Source organism: Molossus molossus, unplaced genomic scaffold, assembly GCF_014108415.1.
Source record: "Molossus molossus isolate mMolMol1 unplaced genomic scaffold, mMolMol1.p scaffold_m16_p_3, whole genome shotgun sequence".
Lineage (NCBI taxonomy): Eukaryota > Metazoa > Chordata > Mammalia > Chiroptera > Molossidae > Molossus > Molossus molossus.
In genome coordinates, this window is record NW_023425366.1 from 130,106,689 (window position 1) to 130,122,912 (window position 16,224).

The following is a 16,224-nucleotide window of genomic DNA, read 5'->3' on the forward strand; positions in this document are numbered from 1 at the left end:
TGTGGTACATGTACACAATGGAATGCTATTCAGCTGTAAGAAAGAAAGATCTCTTATCCTTTGAGATGACATGGAGGGAACTGGAGAGTATTATGCTAATTGAAACAAGCCAATCAGAAAAAGACAAATATCACATGATTTCACTTATTTTTGGAATATAATGAACACAATAAGCTGATGAACAAAACAGATCCAGAGATATAGTAGTAGGGTACAGACTGAGAAACCTCAGGAGAGGGGGATAGGGGGGAGGGAAGAGATAAACCAGAGAACTTATATGCATTTATGTGTAACCAATGGACATAGACAGCAATGCTGGAGGGGGTGGGGGTGGGATTGGGAGGAAGGTGTCAATGGGTGTAAAAGGAGAAAAACCTGTAACAAAAATGAATTAATAAAATAAAAAATAAAAAATCCCCTCAAAATAGTCATGGGGATGTAAAGTGCAGCATATAGATTATAGTCAACAATAGGTAATAATTATGTATGGTGCCAGGTGCGTACTGGAATTAACCAAGAGATACTTTGTTAAGTACATAATTGTCTATCTTCTATGCTGTGCACTTGAAACTAATACAAAATATTGACTGTAAACTGTAATTAAAATATAATATTTAAATTAATAACAAACAAAAAATGTATGTCAATGATAGCAAATCTTAAAAAAAAAAAAAAAGAGGAGAAGCCAGGCATGAAAAACAAAAAACCTTGCATGATTTTAGGTTTATGTGGAAGATAGAAAAGTTGAATACATAAAAGCAGAGAGTTGAGTAGTCATTACCAGGAGCTTGGAGATGGGGAGACAAGGGAGGAGATGCTGGCAATAGTGATACTGTTGTATCCTAGCCAGTAGATCACCAGGGATCTGGATAATAGTGATACCATTATAATAACCTGGTTATTTACTAACAGAAAAGGAGTATAGGGATGGCCAGATGAAGTAGGCACGCCATTTATACAACTTTGCCAAGAAGCTGCAGTTTAACCTTCTCCAGGTCGGTTCCCTAGAGACCGATGGGAGAAGGGACTGGACAGAAGTAGTTTAGGTGCAAGCCCAGCAAGGTCTAGGTGACATGGGAAGATGCTTTCCTGTCAGTCACACCTGAAAACAAGTAATTGGCAAGAATAGGTGTGGCCATTGCAAGCATGGGAAGATCTGATATTTAAGCCCCTGAAGAAAGGGAGTTCCCCCTTCCTGTTCTCTTCCTGCTGGCACCTGACTCCTGGTTTGTGGGGCTCTCACAGCTCTGCACTCGCCACATGGCCCACAGCCATGTGGACCCCACACAGTGGAATATAATGCACTGTGATTAGCCTGATGCTATACTGGACTCAACTCCACCAGGGAACGGAAACTCTGACACTGGCTTTGCTTCTAGCTCTGCTGAACCTCCAACTGCACATTTTCCAGGACTGGTTTAAGGGACCTGGGACTTTAGAAACTGAGGGATATAGCTTCATGCAAATAAAGATAATTTATTCTTCTGTGCGAGTCTTAGAAAATTCTTTTCCTCAAGCTATCATAAGAACCTGACCCCCAGCACTCAGTGGGGAAAGAGATCACCCACTTCCACTGGTGGACACTCTACATCCACCAATAACAATGGGGTACAAAATTGCATTTATGCAGGATGAGTAAGCCCAGAGATCTCATATACAGCATGATGACTATATTTATTAATACTGTGTTGAACAGTGGAAATTTGCCAGGAGAGTAGATTTCGGGTGCTTTCATCACATAAATAAAATAGTAACTGTGAGGAGAACATATGTTGATTAGCTTAATTATAATCATCATTTCACTATGTGTATACATATGAATTATCATGTTGTATACCTTAAATTTTAATTTTTTAAAAAAAAAGTTATCTAACCTCACTCATAGTAAGAAAAAAATAAAAACTCTACTGAAATGTCATTTTAAAAACTTACCAAACTGGCAAAAACCCAAAAGACTGACCACAGGCTCTATTGTGGACAGTATGGGGAAACACAGTGTCTCAAACACTGCTGGTGTAGTCCACATGTGGAGAGCGGTTTGGTCCAGAACATTGTGTACAGTTCACTGCTTCTTGTGTAACAAAGTAGGAAACAGATCTTTATAGTTGGTTATAGTTACATAAAACTGTAGCATGATAAAAATGGTCACTTTTCACCTGACTGGTGTGGTTCAATGGTTGAGTGTTGACCCATGCACCAAGAGATCGCCGGTTCAGTTTCCGTTCAGGGCACATGCCCGGGTTGTGGGCTTGATCCCCAATAAGGGGCATGCAGGAGGCAGCCAATGGATGTTCTCTCTCATCAATGTTTCTATCTCTCTCTCCCTCCCTCTCTTTCTAAGAAATCAATGAAGAAAAAATGATCACTTTTCATGTGGGCTTGTGAAGGAATGAGGCAAAGGCAGATGAGAGGGAGTGAGAGTGTTGCTTGTACACCTTTCTATATTGTTTTATTTAATGTCCACTTGAATGAAGACCTTCTTTTCTCTGCTAGCTCATGGTGCTATATATTTTAAACTTCTTTTCACTGTTTTTTTTCACTTACATAAATATACTCAGATTGCTAAAAATTACAATTCTGGGCTTGCCATCTCCTTAAACTCTGGGTGTCATTCTTTCCTCCTCTTGTTTGACAGCTGCCTTTCTTCTAAGTCTGGCCCACACTCATGTCCCTGCCCCAGTCACATGTCAACTTGTCAACCTGCTGCATTAGGTCTCAGTAATGCCCAGTGGACACTAGTCAGGCCTGTGTTGCCTGACAGCTCTGTTTCATGTTCTTCTTGAAGTTTTCTCTTTATGTGGATTGTGTGATAAAACTTCATCCAGATTATCCTCCTAACTCACTAATTCTCCCCAGTTTCTTTTCTAGTTATTTTTTTCTCTCTATACTTAGAAATGTTTATAGTCCTCAGGATTTGGCCCACATCGTTCTTCTCATTAGTATAACACCCCAACTAGATTATCTCATCTGTTTCCAGTGTTTAAATTTCACTTGCACTTTGATGAATCTTAAATTCATATCCCCATATCAATACACTAATATAGATTTCAACTATTTATTGGCTCTTCTCCCATTTGGATATCTCACTGACATCTCAAACTCAACCTATGTTCCTCCAAATACACCAGCTCCTGTGTTGACTATCTTGGTGAATGGAACTGTCACACATTCATTGGTTCAAGATAGAAATATGGTCAACATCTTAGGTTCCTTTCTTTTCCCTGTAACCTACATCCAAATTAAAGACTAAACCCTGTGAATTTTAATTTGTTAATATCTTCACAATTATATTTTCTAGTCATTGTTTTATATCAAACTCGAATTATGTTACATCAAGTTAAGTGCAGTAACTGCATTTTGTGTTTCTAGTTTGATCCATTTGCAATATTTATAATTTTGTTTCAGCCAGAAAGAATATTTGCCTTTTCCCAAACTCATTGTTATCATGACTATCACTGTCTCTCATGTATGTTAAGTTTGAGTAAAGAATTGCAATCTTGCCCTGGCCGGTTTTGCTCAGTGGTTAGAGCGTTGGCCCATGGACTGGAGAGTCCTCAGTTTGGTTCCCGCTAAGGGTGTGGACCTTGTTTGCAGTTTGTCCCTGGCCCCAGTTGGGGTCGTGTCTTGGCAACCAGTCGATGTCTCTCTCTCACATCAATGTTTCTCTCTCTCTCTTCCTCCCTCTCTCCCTCCCACTCTAATGTCCTCAGGTCAGGATTAAAAAAAAAAAAGAACTGCAATCTCTCTTTCTCATCTCTATCCTATCAACTATCTATCTAATCTATCTATCTATCATCACCTATCATCTATCTATCTAATCATCTATTTATCTATCTTCTTTCTATCAGAATATATATATATGAATGAATGATTCCCTTTTCCCTTCCATATCCCCCACCCACTTACCTGGTTACCTCCTCCTCCCTTGGGGCACCAACTCAATGATTAGGACCACACATACCTTTCTGATATTTTCAGTGATGCTAAAGCCATCAATTAACACAACTCCAGAGGTTATTGTTTCATCTCCAGTTAACATTTTCAATATAGTGGTTTTCCCAGCTCCATTTAGTCCAACTAATCCGAAGCATTCAGACTTATTGATGACAAGGGAAATATTTCTTACAGCCTTTACAACTGGACACTCATAATAAATCTAAAAACATTAAAAAATCATAATGTACTGAAACACTGAGGATGGGTCAACCACAACTATAACCTCAGACCCCTGTGGACTGCTACCTGTCAACAGTTTTACAAAGGTATTTTCCTTTATACCATCTGTTTTACCAGAATATACATAGATCCCATAGAGGTCCAATTAATTAGTAATACATTCTTGACAGGACAATGCTTTCACTGAATGACTTTACCTTTACAAGTTCTTTGAGAAGAACTGGGCTATTCTTCAATTTAGGAGGCTGTGCCAAGACGGTCTTCCTTTCATTTTCTACATTTTCATCTATATATTCATTGTTTACTTGGATTGACACTATAGCCTGCTTTTCAAAAACAATGACCACATATGTGAATACATGCTAGATAGTTTTTATTTATTTATTATTTTAAAACATTTTTTATTTATTAATTTGTTTTTGTTACAGATGTTTCTCATTTTCCCCCACTGACACCCTCCTCCCCTTCCCCCCACCCCATCCCCAGCTTTGTTGTCTATGTTCATTGGTCATACATACATGCACGTAAGTTCTGTGGTTTATCTCTTCCCTCATCCCCCCACCGAGGCTTGTCATCCTATACCCCACACCTCCATGTCTCTGAGTTAATTTTGTTCATCTGTTTGTTTAGTTCATTATATTTCACAAATAAGTGAGATCATGTGATATTTGTATTTCTCTGCTTGGCTTATTTTGCTTAGCATAATTCTCTCCAGGTCCTTCCATGCCACATGTTAGATATCTTGTATAAACTGAGTGGTATTTTGAAAGCTGACTTGAAGGAGTAACTTCAAAGTGTCAGAAAATGTTGGATCAATTTTCTATAGCCTTCCTACCAATTTCCTGAATTCTTGTGAACATTGACTTGCTTAATTTTTGAAACGATAGACATGAACAAGTTTTCCTATCACTGTGAGGAAGCAGCATGCCCTTGCCAGTAACATGGACACTTCATGAAAAATAAAAACCACATGGATACAATTATTGTCTAGTATGATTCATTACAACTAAAATATGTTCAAGAGACCATGGGAATCAAGAGAGGAGAAGAATGTACTCTTCTTTTTTGAGAGAAGGCTGAGCTGAGTATGAACATCCTTGCTCTGTTTTCAGTCTTAGGGAGAAACATTAAGTTTTCACCATTGTGTTTGCTGTAGGCTTCATATATATAAGCAGATGCCACTGATCAGGTTGGGATAATTCCTTTCTTTCCCTAGTCTGCAGACAGTTTTTATGTAAATGGATATGAAATGTGGATATAAATATGTGGTTTTTCTTCTTGATATTATTAGTACATAGGTAACACTCATTGATTTTCAAATATTAAACTATTTTGAGAATTTGTATTTCTGTTTTCTTAAGGGATATTGGTTTCTTGTCCTTTCTCTGACTGATACTCAGTACAATAATAATTTTATAAAGAGAACTGGAAAATGCTCCCACCTTTTCTACATTCTGGAAGAAATTGTGTAGAATTGATGCTATTTGTTTTTCAAAATTTTATTTTTCATTGTTTACATTCAACATTATTTTCTCTTAGTTTCAGGTATATAGAATAGAGGTTAGACAAAATGTTACCCTGATATTTCCAGTACCCACCTGGCACCATACATAGTTATTACAATATTATTGACTATATTCCCTATGCTGTAGTTTACAAGAATTGATGCTATTTCTTCTTTAAATTTTTGATAGAATTTATCAGTGAAATTATCCAAGTGTGGAGTTTTCTATTTTGGATATTTTAAACTATGCATTATCATTTTGCATTTGCTTTGGTTAGTATGTGTCATCTATTTTTACTTTATGGTCACTTTGGTTAAAGGCTTATTAATTTTAATTATTTTTGAAAAAATTAGTTTTTGTTTGAATTCACTGATTTTTCTCCATTGTGTTTGTTTGCAGTGTCACTTATTTCTTTTCTTATTTTTATTTACTTAAGTGCTTTGCTCTTAGTTTATTTTGCTCTTATTTTCCTAATTTATTGAAGTAGAAATTTCAATTATTGAACTGAGAACTTTCTTCATTTCTAATGTAAGTATTTAATACTATACATTTCCATTAAAACACTGTTTTAGGTGCTCTCCACAAGTTTTTATATATTTTATTTTCATTTCATTCAGTTTAATGTTTTAAAAAAATTTTTCTCTGCAACTTCTATCTTGACTGATGGGTTGCAGAGAAGCATGTTACTTCATTTCTCAATGTTTAGAAAGTTTCCTGTTATATATGTTATTAAATTGTAGTTTAACTTCACGATTGTCAGAAAAATACTCTGAATTATTTCACTTCTCTAAAGTTGTGAATGGTGTGTCTTGGTGAACGTGCTGTGTGCTGCTCGTACTGTGTGGACCGCGCTCGCACTGTCAGTTAGGTCTAGTCAGCAGGCACGCTGCAGTTCTCATCGATCGTCGGTCTGTGTTCCACTGATTACTAAAGGAGTACTTGATAGGTTGCTGAAACAGCTGTAGTGAGTTTATGTTGTTTTGCAGGGGAGCCTCTGTATTTTCTTCCTCAGAGAAAGTAGTGTGAGTTCTTAATAGGGAAGAGGTACCTCTTGTGTAAGCTCAGAGTTCAGGGAAATCTGAGGACTTAAGGTTTGAGGGTTATTAAGTCATATGTCTCCATATATTGTATTAGGGTACCATTCTTTTCTAACATGAGGTGTGATCTTGGCAGAGCAGATATGCCTTGGTTGAGAGTTTGATCTTTCTGGAGTTCATCTAATCTGAAAATTAGACCTTGGCCTTAGTGCTCAGTTTTCTTTGTCCTTCACTGCAGGGAATGAGAGGCTCATTACCTGCTATCAAAGAGGCTCTTCCTCTTTCACACTTGGCTTTCAATTTCCTACTCGTAACTCTAAGATTTTTAGTCTATGAAACAAGGAGTTTACCAATAATGCATAATTCCATTGTTCTTATGGTTGCTATCCCCCCTCCCCCTTTAAGAACACTTGATATCACATCACTCAGAGCATTCTGTTCCTCTGGTATATCATCCCAATTCAGAACTGATAAAGGGTTTTACAACTGGACCATCACTTTGTGCCAGAGGCTATCATGATTCTCTTAGCACCAGTGATGCGGATCTTACTGAAACTATCTGATTGTGTATTTTTTCAAACGTCTCCTGCTGTTAACTGTTGCAGGTGGAGTCCCCTTGGCGCCAACACCTTTGGAAGTGAGAAAAAAATCAAGAATAGGGAGGGGTAGAAATCAAGCTGTGATGCAGGCCAAATGACATCCTCAGCTGACCCAATGGGAAGCCCTGAAGTTGTTTGTGTGGCATTGAGATGACCAAACATTTTACTCCTGCATCTTTGAGTGACTGGATGCAGGTCATCTGGGAAGAAGTGTCACCTTGGGAGAGGAAGCTCTTTGCAGCTGAAGCATCCATGAAGATAATGACAGCTGAGGGTTGTCTGAACATAGCACTCCCAGGGGCTGGGGGCAACAACTCCATTGAAGGGGGATGTGCACAGTGCGTTATGATATACATCCCAAGGGGCACTTGATATTTGGTTTTCTGGGGAATATATAACAGCCACCAGAGAAAATGTTTGCTCCTAGCATAAAGTACCAAGAAGTCATTTTGAAACAAAGTGAAAGATGTACATGAGTTTTAGATAGATTAGATTAGGGATAAAACCTGAAAAAAGAAGTTAAGGACAAGTCTCAGATTTCTCTGTTGAACAGATATATAAATGATGGTGTTAGTTACTGAAACAGGAACACTGGAAGGTTTTGTTGCAGTGGAAGAAGAGTAAAATAAAGATATTAATAGGCAACAATAATGCTTCTACTAAAACCCAACATTTATTATTTAATATTTGCTGGGCAAGTGCCCTTTACAGATAATTAAACTTCTTAATAACTGTATGAAACAAAGTCTCTTATGATCTCATTTATGTAATAGAAATATGTAAAGAAATAATGGCCAAAATTTTCTTAAATTTGATTAAAAATATTAATCTATACATCCAAGAATTTAAATGAACTGCAAATAGTTTAAACACAGAAAGATCAAGATTAATAGCCAACTTCTCATGAAATTAATATTCCATGTCATAGAAACCATGTAGTCTAAAAGGCAGTAGTGTGAATATTCCCATTGTTGAAAAAAAAATCTATCAATGAAGATGTAATAATTTTTACTTTTTATAGTTCATGAATAATCTTTTACTTCTCATTTACAATTGTGACATTTTCTCATTTTGGAATGTTAAAAAAACAGATTGAACTTTTCACAGAAAGAGCATAGGAAATTCAGTTTACTTTGATTTAAGGATACCAAGGCTAACCAGGGTAGTTTATTAGATTACTATATGAAGTTTGAGGCCTTGGCCTACTCTAAGTATTACTCCATTGCTTGGCCCTGTTTTTTTCTTTAAACATGAACAGTGACCAACATGGGAAGAATTATAAGCCAAATATAATTTGATCATTTAATCTCCCTCCATACTTATTAAACTTCTTTTTTTTTTTTTCATACCTGAAATGTGACCATGGTTCAGGGGCTACTGTTCAAGCCTAAGAAAGATGGGTCAGGAAAAAGTCTCAAGGTAACATTCATATATTTAATTCTAGGAATCAGGAAAGACATTCTTTCTTATCTATGTTGCTCAAAACCTTGAAATTCTTTCTGTTGGTATGTCTTGGACCAGGTATCTTTTGACTACAATAGTAAGATCTGTATGTGCCTTGGTGTAAGAGTAGGTAGAATAGGATTTTTGACTTGTTATATAGTTCTAGGCACTGATTAGCAACACATTACAGGCAACTAAAATACAGGTGGAATGATAATCATACTAGTCAGAACTCCAGGTGGTAGCAGAGGCCATTACGGTCTCAAGATAACCTTCCTTCTGAAATATTAGAGATATGCAGGTACAGAGAAATGTATGGCAGAGATATAGAGCCACCCTGAAACAGAGTCAGGATGAATAAAGACAATTACAAAGAGACAGATGTAGTGGTTTTCTGCCACGAGAGACTTCCAGTATAGACCAGTAGGGATTAAATTTCTGAACAAATGGGGGAGCCCATGGACAGCAGCAGAGAGCTGTATTAGCAGTGTTCACTTCCCGTTGAGAAAGTGGGGGTTTTAAAGACAAATCATCAGGAAAAGCCAACTGAAGAGCAGCTGGACAGAACAAGCCCAAGCAGGAACACCAAATAAAGCCTGGTAGCAATTGTGGAAGTGTGAAGGGGCAGGTTGGAAGCCCACAGACAGCAGCATAGAGCGGTATTAGTGGTGTGTGCTTCCCACTGAGAAACTGGGGGCTTTTATAAAAAGCACCAAACCAGTTGCAGCCACTCACCTTGGGCTTTGGCAGAAGGTGGGTGGACTGGACTGGAACTGAGTGGAAAGAGGGCTCCTGGCTCCAGAGGGGTGGATGCTGGGAGGTCTGTACTGAATCACTCCTTCACAGGAGGGTATTCATATTACTTAAAGAGCCCCTTCCCAGAGCCCTGGGGAGAAGCAAGGCTCCTCCTGCAGTAATTCAACATTACCAGGTCAGGCAAGAGGAATGCAAACTGAAGTTCATTAACATTTCAATTTAATGAGCTAGCAAGAGCCCCAAGTAACTGAGGCTTATCAAGTAACTGAGACTAATAGCCTCCAGGGAAAGCTAGAGGATAACTGAACCTTTCTTTGGGTTGCAAATCTACCCAGGAAAGTAAGACTTTACAGTGATGTTTAATGTGGGTTCTCCCACATTCATCCAAGTCCAGTAGAGGGAGCCACAACCAGTGGAATAGCAACCTCTAAGGGAAAATTTGGCAGGCTCAAAAACCCACTGAGACAGCCAAAATGGTGAAACAAAGAAACAAATCCCAAATGAAAGAACAAGACAATTCTGCAGAAGAAGAAATAAACTACATAGAATTAAGCAAGATATCAGAGGGAGAGTTCAGAGTAATAATCACGAGGCAGCTCAACAGCATGAGTACAGAGCTCAATAGCATGAGTAAAGATATAGAAACATTGAAAACCAACAAATTGGAAATGAAGAGTGACATAACAGAAATAAAGAACACATTGGAAGAAATAACCAGCAGAGTACAGGAATCCAAGGACCAGATCAGTGAATTAGAAGACAAAATAGAAAAATAATGACCCAATCAGAGAACCAAAAGACAAAATAAACAAACAAAAAATTAAAAACCAGGAAGACAGAATAGAAGCACAGACCAGCAGCTGAGACCCATACCCAAAAACTACAGCAAAAGCTGACCAGGAGTTGAGCCCCATGGGGCAGCAGCACTTCCCAGCCACCAGCGGTGGAACCTGGGGCTCTACAGAGGCCTGTGTGGTCCAGAAGCACACAAGAGCAGTGGGAAGCAGAAGCCCAAGAGGGACTGCTGCCCATCAGTGGGACCTGCAGGGTGTGGGGAAACCAGAGAGGCCTCTGGACCCAGTAGTCCACAAGAGCAGTGAGAAGCTGGAGCCTGAGAGCAACTGGTAGGATCCAGCTGCCTGCCCATGGGAACTGCAGGGTGCAGGGGCACAGAGAGGCCTGTGCGACCCAGCAGGGAGGGTGTGATCTAGTTACTCACAAGACCTGTGGGGTGCTGAAACACCAGAGAGGCCTGTCAATCAAGCAGGGACAGAGCAATCTAGTTACCTGCGGGACCTGTGGGGTGCTGAAGGACCAGAGAAGCCTGTGCCACCAGCAGCCCATAACATAGGCAGAGAGCCCGGTCCCCAAAGACACTGCGTGATCCAGTTACCCGTGGGACCTGTAGGGTGCAGGGGCACCATAGAGGTCTGTGCGATCCAGCTGCGCACAAGATAGGCATGGAGGATGTGAAAATGGAGGCGGAGTGAATAGAAGATGCACAGAGGATCTCCCAGGACCAAACAAGAATTACAACTAAAATAAAGAAATATCCTCGGAAAAAAGCAACAGAGAAGCAGGACGGGACCATATAATTAGGGACAATGGTAGGATCTGCAGAGGCATGTGAGGGTAATGGGCTGGGAGCCCACGAACAGCAGCAGTCGTAGCTGTGACTGTTTCATAGACCTTAGGGAATGAAAACCAAGCCCACTCCACAGCACAAAGAGCAGGACAGAGTACCAAAATAGCCACAGCCACTCACCTGGGGGCTACAAAAGAGGGAGGGCAGACGGGCCTGGACCTCTGTGGGGACACCTGGGATTTGGAGAGCACTCAGAGTTTTTCTGAGTTGCAGCCACAAATGATTGTGGCCAGTGTGCTCCTTTCCAGAGCTGTGAGGAAAAGCAGCAGCCCCTGTTCCCACCCCCCAAAAGATTCAGCCTTTCCCAGGTAAGGCAAAAAAATAAAAATTGAGGCATATTAGCAACCAGCATCTATCCCACACTCTGGAAATTCTCTTATGCAGAACACCAGGGATACATTCCAAGGCACTGAGTAACTGAGCCTACTAACCAACAGGAAAAAGTTAGAGGATAACTGAACCTTTCCAGGACTTGCAAATCAACCTAGAAAGTAAGACTTGACAGTGGTGTTTAACGTGGGTCCACCCAGGCCCATACAAACCCAGTACAGGGAGCCAGAAACAGCAGAACACCAACACCCACAGGGAAAATTTGGCAGGCTTCAAAACCCACTGAGATAGCCAAATGGTGAAACAAACAAACAAACAAACAAACAAACAAACAAACAACAAAAAAACAAATCCCAAATGAAAGAACAAGAGAACTCTATGGAAGATGAGATGAATGAAATGGAGCTAAGCAAATTATCAGAGGTAGAGATCAGAGCCATGATCTTGAGGAAGCTCAACAGCATGAGTAAGGTCAAAAGCACCATGAGTAAAGATATAAACATTGAAAATGCATCAAGTGGAAATGAAGAAGGACATAGCAGAAATAAAGGACACATTGGAAGGACTAACCAGCAGAATAGAGGAAGCTGAGGATGGGAACAGTGAATTAGAAGACAGGGTAGAAAAAATCAACCAATCAGAAAACCAAAAGGAAAAAACAGTTAAAAAACAGGAAGATACTTAAGAGAACTGTAGGACAACTGGAAATGTAATAACAATTGCATCATAGAAGTCCCCAAAGAGGAAGAGAATGGGCAAAGGTTAGAGAATATATTTGAAGAAATAGTGACAGAAAATTTTCTTAACTTGGGGAAGGAAGAAGGCATTCAAGTTCAAGAAGCACAGAGAGCCCTATGTAAGAAGAACCCAAACAGGCTCACACCAAGACACATAGTAACTAAAATGCCAAAAATTAAAGACAAAGAGAGAATGCTAAAGGCAGCAAGAGATAAGCAACAGGTTACCTACAAAGGAAACACCCAAAGGCTCTCAGCTGACTTCAGAACAGAAACACTACAAGCCAGAAGGGAGTGGCATGAAGTAATCAAGGTCATGAAAAGCAAAGATCCGAATGCCACACTATCCAGCAAGGCTATCATTCAAAATAAGTAAAATAAAGAGCTTCCCAGACAAACAAACAAACAAACAAACAAACAACCCCCCCCCAAAAAAAACGCTAAGGGAATATATTAACACCAAACCAGCTACAAGATATGCTAAAAGGACTGCTGTAATTAGTAGAAGAAATAGAAAGAAAAACAGAACCACACTAAACAAAAATGGCAATAAATAAGTATATATCAATTATCACTTTAAATGTGAATGGATTGAATGCTCTGATAAAAAGATACAGAGTAGTTGACTGGATAAGAAAGCATGAATCACATATATGTTGTTTACAAGAGACCAACCTCAAAAAAAAAAGCTCACATAAGTTGAATGTGAGGGAATGAAAAAAAAATTCAAACAAATGGAAAGAAAAAAGAGCTGGGGTAACAATACTCATATCTGATAGATTTCAAAATGAAGGCTATAACTAGGGACAAAGAAGGCCACTACATAATAATGAAAGAATCTATCCAACAGGAAGATATAACCTTGGTAAACATATATGCACCCAATATAGAAGCACCAAAATATATTAAAAATATTTTGGAGGACTCCAAGGAAGAAATTAATAGCAATACAATCATAGCAGGGGACTGCAATACCCTGCTGACATCACTGGATAGATCTTCTAGACAAAAAGTTAACAAGGAAACACAGACTCTAAATGAAGTGTTAGATCAAAAGGATTTCATAGATATCTGCAGAGAATTACATCCCCAAACTGCAGAATTCACATTCTTCTCAAGTGCACATGGGACATTCTCAAAGATAGACCACATGTTCGGACACAAACTAAGTCTCTACAAGTTCAAGAAGACCGAAATCATATCAAGCATCTTCTCAGATCTCAGTGGCATGAAACTAGAAATCAGTTGCAACAAGAACATGCAAACAGAAACACATGGAAGCTAAAGAGCATGTTATTAAACAACAAAAGGGTTACCAAGGAGATCAAGGAAGAAATTAAAAACTTCCTGGAAACCAATGAAAATGAACACACAACAAAACAAAATTTATGGTATGCAGTGAAAGCAGTTCTGAGAGGGAAGTACATAGCACTACAGGCCTATCTTAAGAAACAAGAAATATTTCTAATAGACTATTGAACCTAACAACTTAAAGAACTAGAAAGCAAACAAAAATAAAACCCTAGAGAAAGTACAAGGAGGGAAATGGTAAAGACCAGAGCAGAAATCAATGACATAGAGTCCAAAACAAAAACAAAAACAAAAACAATTCAAAGGATCAATGAAACAAAGAACTGGTTTTTCGAAAAGATAAACAAGATTGATGGACCCTTAGCTAGACTCACCAAGAAACAAAGAGAGAGAAGCCAAATACACAAAATCAGAAATGAAAGAGAAGTAACAACTGACACCACAGAAATACAAAAGATCATTAACAACTACTATGAACAATTATATGGCAACAAATTTGACAATCTAAGCGAAATGGACAAATTTCTAGAAACACATAGTCTCTCAAAACTGGACCGGGAAGAGATAGAAAACTTGAACAAACCAATAACAACTTCGAAAATTGAAGATGCTATCAAGACTCTTCCATCAAAAAAAGCCCAATCTTGGATGGCTTCACAGGGGAGTTTTACCGAACATTCAAAAAAGAACTAATACCCATTCTCTGAGGAAATTCAATTCTTTGAAGAAATTCAAGAAGGAGGAAGACTTCCAAACTCTTTTTATGAGTCCAGCATAATTCTAATTCCAAAACCAGAAAAAGAGATTACAAAGAAAGAAAACTGCAGGCCAATATCTCTGATGAACATAGATGCCGAAATCCTGAACAAAAAACTAGCAAATCGGATCCAGCAATATGCCAAAAAAATTATCCACCATGACCAAGTGGGATTCATCCCAGGGATGCAAGTCTGATACAATATTTGCAAATCAATAAATGTGATACACCACATAAATAAAATGAAGAATAAAAACCACATGATATTATCAATAGATGCCAGAAAAGCTTTAGATAAGGGGTTAATTTCCAATACATATAGAGTACTCATACAACTCCACAAAAGGAAGACAAAGAATCCAATTAAATAATGGGCAGAGGAACTAAATAGACACCTCTCCAAACAGGACATACAGATGGCTAAGAGACATATAAAGAAATGCTCAACATCACTAATCAACAGAGAGATGCAAATGAAAACAACAATGAGGTATCACCTCACACCTGTCAGAATGGCCACCATCAACAAATCATCAAACGACAAGTGTTGGCAAGGGTGTGGAGAAAAGGGGACTCTAGTGCACTGCTGGTGGGAATGCAGACTGGTGCAGCCACTATGGAAAACAATATGGTGTTACCTCAAAAAATTAAAAATTGAACTACCAGTGATCCCACTTCTAGGAATATACCCTAATAATCCTGGAACACCAATCAGAAAGAATATATGTACCTCCACATTTGTAGCAGCACTATTTACAATAGCTAAGAACTGGAAACAGCCCAAGTGTCCATCAGTAGACGAATGGATAAAAAAATTGTGGTTCATATTCACAGTGGAGTACTATGCAGCTGTAAGAAAGAAAGATCTTTTATCTTTGAGACTACATGGAGGGATCTGGTAAGTGTCGTCCTAAGCAAAACAAGCCGAACAGGACAAATATCATATGATCTCACTTATTTGTGGAATATAATGAACATAACACTCTGAGGAATGGGGTAGTCCTAGAGATGTGGAATGGGGTACAGACTGACTATCCCTAGAAGAGGAGGTGTTGGGGGAGAGATAAACCACAATACTTACATGCATGAACAATGGACATGGACAACAAAGTTAGGGACAGAATGAGGAGGGAGAAGGAGGTGGGCATCAGTGAGGGAAAAAGGACTAACATCTGTAACAAAAGTATATTAATTTTTTAAAAAGTTTGTTACTCACCTTCTTGCCTTTCATGAATATGTTGTACATATTAAACAGAATTTTTTGCAAAACACAGTTTTTCAATCTCCAGGATGTGGTCTCCAGACAAAAAAGCAAGAGGAGATAAAATAAGCCCAGGGCAGCCAATGTAAGTAAATACTTTGCAATCCCATGCTTTTCAAAACTATAGATACTCTTCTCAATAACTGAGGATAATAAAAGAGATAGCCTTACTTTAGAATTGATTCAAAGACTTAGGTGACACTAAATGTTAAGAAATATAGAATCAAAATGCATTTTAAGTTAGATTTATAGAAGTAGGGAACATAAATAGTAATTGTCTTAATATTTTATTTGTCTCTCTTATTTTATCTTCCCTGATATTTATAGTTATTATGAAAGTTCTCCTGCCAATAATTTTTCTCTACTTTTTACCAATTTTGATAGGAGACCACCTTACTACATAGTCAATAAATTTCAAAAGCTGAGCATTTATGAGCAGAATGTTTGGTAATTAAATAAAGCAAACAAAATAAAGGTATTTATGGTATATCTAACCATTATTATAGGCCACATAAAATGTCCTTAATGTTCTTGTTTAAATACTTGTGTTAAATTTTTGGGGTATATACTCAGGAATGGAGTTGCTAGGTTGTATGGTAATTCTCTGTTTAGCTTTATGAGGAACCACCAAACTTTTCCACAGCAGGTGCAACATTTTATATTCCTA

At 38.4% G+C, this 16,224-nt stretch overlaps 1 protein-coding gene across 1 annotated transcript in view; it reads right to left on the reverse strand.

Moving 5' to 3' along the window:
* Positions 1-16,224, reverse strand: part of LOC118642705 (ATP-binding cassette sub-family A member 3-like) — a 250,011-nt gene that overhangs the window by 26,002 nt on the left and 207,785 nt on the right. The window contains exons 17-19 of the mRNA XM_036280627.1: positions 15,513-15,687; positions 4,374-4,499; positions 3,962-4,156 (exon numbers count right to left, since the gene is read on the reverse strand). Coding sequence (XP_036136520.1) covers positions 3,962-4,156; positions 4,374-4,499; positions 15,513-15,687 — 496 coding nt within the window. The remainder of the gene's footprint in view (positions 1-3,961; positions 4,157-4,373; positions 4,500-15,512; positions 15,688-16,224) is intronic.